The 6,051-nt window shown below is 41.7% G+C and overlaps 1 protein-coding gene across 2 annotated transcripts in view; it reads right to left on the reverse strand.

Annotated features, from left to right (window-relative positions):
* Positions 1–5,441, reverse strand: part of tmtopsa (teleost multiple tissue opsin a) — a 33,851-nt gene extending 28,410 nt beyond the window's left edge. For both annotated transcript variants that reach the window (XM_042110990.1, XM_042110998.1), the window contains exons 1-2: positions 4,768–5,441; positions 198–526 (exon numbers count right to left, since the gene is read on the reverse strand). In XM_042110990.1, coding sequence (XP_041966924.1) covers positions 198–526; positions 4,768–5,137 — 699 coding nt within the window. In that variant the 5' untranslated portion in view covers positions 5,138–5,441. The remainder of the gene's footprint in view (positions 1–197; positions 527–4,767) is intronic.
* Between the last annotated feature and the right edge of the window lie 610 nt (positions 5,442–6,051).

Genomic DNA, 6,051 nt, shown 5'->3' on the forward strand with positions numbered 1-6,051 from the left:
CCGCTGCACTGAAAACATGTACATTGTGCAAGTGCAAATGTATGTCTTCCCTAACAATGAACCAATGGGTAGATACAATTGTCAGAATGTAGTTTATCTATGCACTGCATAGCCTGGTGTCCACATGTCAGATCAGTTTCATACAGTATATCAGACACAGCACACAAATAGGAGAGGCACTGTGCTTACTGCCTCACCTGTTTTATTGCATACAGGAGCTTCCCATAGCAGAACACTATGACGACGAAAGGGACGAGAAGGCAGAAGATGAACAGACAGATGATGTAGGAGATGTTGTTGGTCGTCTTGGCGGTCCAGTTCACGGAACAGGTGGTGCCTGGACCTTCTGGGCCATACTGGCTCCAGCCAAACAGAGGTGGAATGGTCCAGACAAGGGAGTAGACCCAGGACAGCGCCACTCCAAAGGACACCTTCCTGTAGTTGGTGGAGTCGGCCTCAGTGGGTCCCAGCATTGTGCTGTAGCGCTCGTATGACAGCACGGCCAGGGATATCAGGGACACGATGCCTGCAAAAGACACACCAGGGGCCACTAGGTGAGACAGACCAAAGGAACTGTTCTGGGTGTCCACACTACTGCATTTCAAATGATTACCCCACTATTGCATCAGAATTGAAAAATACAGCGGTTACTGCAAAAATAAGTACATATAAGTATTCATATGTGACATACAGTATATGATCAATGGGTAAAGCCTGAGAAAATCACTTTTACACTTCTTCCTGGAGCAGCCTGGGGAGAGCTGATGTCTCATTTAATCCCTGAACTGATTTGAACTTCGCACATATCCACTATTCTGTTCAACTCAGTGTCTCATCACCAGTGTTTTACAGGACTAACATTACCATAACTTCTGATCATGATTTAACATTCTAATACATTTTGTAGGCTACAGGTATTCATGTTCCCTACTGCAGTATTTGTGCATTAATTGCCACACTCGTTTTTGGTATCAACTACTGTGCCTGTGTTTTGTTTACACACCACATGGGTATAATCTGATGCTCTTGCCAGCTTCATGCAAGTGTGTACACATTTTTCTGACATCACAATTAACCACAGCTCCCACCAGTAATTAAAAAATGAGAGGGACCTGCTTCTTTCAGGCAGCAGACTGAACACATAAATAAAAATGAGGGCCACGGCCCAGAATTAATCTCTGTAGATAAGCCAACTGTTCCATCATAAGGTAACAGAAACATGGCTGCCCAAGCGTGTCAGGCATAGATAATGCAAGTGCTCTCGAGCAGGGCAAAAGCTTGTCGGTTTGAACTACCAAGGGTTTTTCTCACTTCTTATTTCCTGCAAGCATCAACCCATGTCTGTTGCCCAAATACCGGTAACTACCCACTACTGGCACACCAGTGGGTTAAAGCAATATGCACAAGACAGGTGCATTTACACATTATATACTTATTACTTGCTGTAACTGGACACAAAATAATTGCTATGCATAACCGAATATAATGGTGTCTATAGGGCTGAACTGAGTGTGTCTAATCATTCATTAGACTATGTGTCAAGTCAGCATGACATTTTGCAAGTATAACTAATGGTGATACTGAAAAAATATGTAAAGGCCACAGGATATCCACACTACTGTCAACAGGGGGTGGCTCTACAGATTATGCTCGTCTGTGACTCCATGTTTTACTCTCGATAATGCCCCATAAGAGGAATGGTTTCATGGAAACTACAGTGATTTGAGCCAATTACAACAGCTTCAAAATCCCATTAAAGTAAGCATACCTACCTGCCCATCTGAAACAAACTGTCACCATGACAAATACACATGGACCACATGTTTCTTGACACCTTTCAGCACAAAAACAGTGGAATGATGGATGGAGTGTGGTGGGATGACATGTGTTATGGTCAATCGCCTACTGTAGTATAGCTCCGGACTTTTACGGCACAGCATAAAGCTGCAGCCCAGGAGCTATCGTCCCGTGGCACACACTCCACTGCAGCATCCCTGTGTGCTCCTCTGTCTGGAGGCTTCGCTACCGCCCCTGCTTCAGTCAATAGTTCCGGCCATAAACCCTAACCGCCTGGACTATAAACTGTACTGTGCCACTGCTGCTCTACACGCCAGCGTTCAATATATCTTCTCCCCAAGTCGACACGCTCACGCACCCAGTATCGCACACTTGGCCACCAAAAATACACCCAGCTCCAACCCGCCGGATCTTTATACATGAGGGTTATGAGTGACTGGACTAGAGCTTGTGTCCATGACTAGAGAAGTCTGTAACATGAATATAAAATGTGCATACTACTATATGTGGACACATGGTCTGCTAAGAGGGCATTAGAGTAGACCTGGGGTTACAGAATGTTCTGGATGGGTGGTAGAGAGGAGGAACTTTTACACTATTACACAGTTTATTTACAATCAAAAAGGTACCCAGCTGTATTGGGATGAAACAACAGGCCAACCCTTCAGCTCATGATGTAACACTAACTACATATATATAACATATTATGAGAATTTCTATTGTCAATGTGATATGTTCTCTATTCAATATTGGGCTTCATTTTGCAGGTCTGATTAATTGCACTAGACAGAGACTGAGACATGTTGTGGTCAATTATAGAGTAATTCATATTGACAGTATTTTTAACAAAATAAGAAATGAGAGCTAAATACGCCCGGGCAGAGCATGTGGCCCAGTCAGTGTGAGGGAGCTCACATCCACGGCCTGACCTCTCATTTGTTTATGTTTGTAATATACTTTGAAGTGAACTTGATCAATGAGGCTGTCCTTCAATAAAATAGATTTTCAATAGACTCAACCAGCTATTTAAAATAATGCATATCACACATGCACACACTGAAATACACACACACACACACACACGACTCAAAAGGAAGACAACTAAGACTTAGGCAGGTGCAGCAATGTCACACTGCACACTAGTTTTTGGCTGCATGTCTGGCTTGATCACATGAAGGGGACTTGTTTGGCAGCAGACCCACATATTTCCATCAGTACTTAATGAGAAAAACATGACTTTTGTGAAAACATCAGTGCAGGAGACTATGCTGTTAGTCAAACAACAGATATCTCTTTAACTAATACCATATCAGTAGAACAAATATTAGATTTTGTGTGTTTGATAGAGATATGTTATCCACTTGAGTTTTACCGGCATGGTGTCAAAGGCTAAATCTGGCAAATGATGCAAAAACTCAAAACTGAGGTGACTTATGAACACATATGGATCCAGCTCTGCTGTACTTCCTATGGAAGCCCGTGCCTGTTGATTATACCTCTAAAGACATTGCTTGCAACCGTACAACCTCTATATCCAACTCATGTGGAATCTTACCCACCACAGGGAGAGTTAGTTAAAAGTTCTGGCAGGACTTTACTCCTAAAAAACTAAAATGCGTGAAAACGTTTCGGGTGACTGAGGATGGGGTCACCCGAAACATTTGCACTTGCACTTTAGTTTTTTATATGGAGTCTGGTGAGGTCAATAAATCACTATTTGATGATATTCTCATTTGTTTTAAGTCTACCTTTTGAGTGTGATCTCCAGTCTTGTTTTTTCTACAGTCTTTATTGGGAGCCTATGCACCAACACTGACAATAGCCACTCTGTTCTTTTTTTATTTTTACACCTTTGTCTTGAAATCTTTTGGCATCATTGCTTACTTTACACTACAGCCTATCTTTACATACTTACAATGTTAAATTCAGCATAACCTTTCTCACACATCAGCTGTTGGTCATCAGCTATAATTTGTGTGTTAAATGACAACAAACCGCATATTGATGAAATCCAAGACATGACAGACATAACTACCAGCAACCACAGGCATGGTACTGACAGGGAGAGATACACACAACCATTCACCTCAGAATGGAGAGCTCAAACTTTGCTGTGATGGCTGGGAGATTTGCTGATTTGCTCTGATTCTGACCTGTATATTACATGTCGGTAACAAAGGCTGCTGGATGAAGTGGTAATTGATGCTATAAGCAGTGAAAGGAAAGTCATGCTTCTCTGAGTCAGGGTCAATACAGCTGAAAGACAGAGACAATGCTATTGTCTCTAATGTCCAGCTTAGTCTGAACTCTTCATACTGTATTTGTTGACTAATTGACTGACTGACTGATTGGTTGATTGATTGATTGATTGATTGATCGATCATTAATTTATTCATTAACCTACTGCCTGCTATCTACTGGTGTTTTATCAGTGTCCACATGCATTTTTTTAGAATCAATTCTCTCTAGGAGAATTTAATGTCCACTGGTCTAGAGTATGTTAATTTTCCCTGGTCTTACATGCGTGCCCTTCCCATCACAGTAGCCTATGTCTACACATACAACGAGACCAAACACCTCCGATGAAAGTTACAACAAAAGGTAGAGAGAAACCCAAATATCTGTTTTGAGCCAAACATGGCAACACGTCTATAAGGAATGAATAAATGAATGTGGTGGCACCTCAATAATACTAAAACATAAAATGCATAACATACATAAAATGCTCTATTGATAATTATTGAAACAAATGAAATCTAACTGCAACATGGTACAGGTGTATTGATGAAAATCACGCATCATTCTTCCATTCCCTAAGTAACTTTTTTAAACAAATTAAGCTAAATGATAGGCTTACTGTCCTTTTCGAGATCGCAACCTTGTGACACTGACTGGTATAAGTCCGCGAATCTCTACATTGCCTACTGTATCAGAATCTAGGCTGCAATGAACATTTTAAAATCAACTTACCGAACAGAGTATTGGCGAAAGCATACCACACACAACCGCTTTCCCCGATAAGCCATCGTCCTTGTGTGCTAGCGGCGAAGCTGAACGGAGTTCCCAACACACACACCAGAAGATCACTGAAAGATATATTAATCAGCAGCAGATTGATGGGGGAACGCAGCAGTTTGTAGCGGCAAAACAGCACAAGCACCAGCAGGTTGTTAAGGAATCCAAAAGTTCCTATGAACCCCAGACACACCGCGACTACCAAGTGCCCAGTCGGGCTGAGGGTGCGATTTGAAGTAGCCTCTAGAAATCCGTCCCCGGCACTGGAGCACAACACGCTCTTAGACCGCGCGCAAGTGCTGAGGCTGAGGTTGGACACGATCATTGCAATCCAGTTTGGGCGCGCAACCGCGCAGCACCAACAAATCTGGAGTAAGGGGTTTTGAATGTTATGAAAAGCCAACAATGTAATTTTAGATGGATAACTTTCGAGATGTCACAATCCATGAAGAATAGGCTAATATTAGTGTTTTTGTTGCGTTATCTTTCTCAGTAATTTCCTCTGTCTTTTGCTTTGTTTTTGGAGAAGTTAAAAGAGAAAATATTTACTGCTATCACTGGAAAACAAAACTTAGTTTGTCTTAGTTCATCTGCTGAACTCAGACTAAACTTTGGAGCAGCTTTGCTCCACCGTGTGGTGATTAAAATCCCCACAAGTGAACACACCAGACCCTGTCTGTGTCTATCTATGAGTGTTATTGTACCTCCTTCTCTGCTGACGTATAAACGGTACGTCCTCATTGAGGAAAGTGTGCCCATGAAATAGGGCTTAGGGGGAAAGTGTGTGTTTGCTAATCGTTTTTGCTCCACTAAACCACTAACTGCTATGTCTGTGCCGCAGTTTATCCATAAACGAACTACAGTACTCCAATTAAAATATTAGGCGAACCATCCACATTGCTGTTACTAATTGGTGTGTTTTTTACTTTACAGTATGCGGAATGTGCTCTCCATGGTCCTGATTTGACTACTGTAATCTATTGTGTTCTGTTCCTCGGACCTAGCCAGTAAAATGTAATTTGTTGTGTCATCATAAAAGGGACTTGAGTATGGAAGTTAATTATAACTATGGTTTAATGTACAGTTAATTAATGGGGCTGGGAAGGTGCCACAATCTACAGTTTAATGCACAGTTAACAAAAAAATCAGTTTATTTGCACCTGGCCAATATCGAACAACATTTACTTCAGAACATCATGTGATTCCATCAGTGTCTTGGAAGATCTACAACAGTGTCTT

Source organism: Alosa sapidissima, chromosome 1 (assembly GCF_018492685.1).
Source record: "Alosa sapidissima isolate fAloSap1 chromosome 1, fAloSap1.pri, whole genome shotgun sequence".
Classification (NCBI taxonomy): Eukaryota; Metazoa; Chordata; class Actinopteri; order Clupeiformes; family Clupeidae; genus Alosa; species Alosa sapidissima.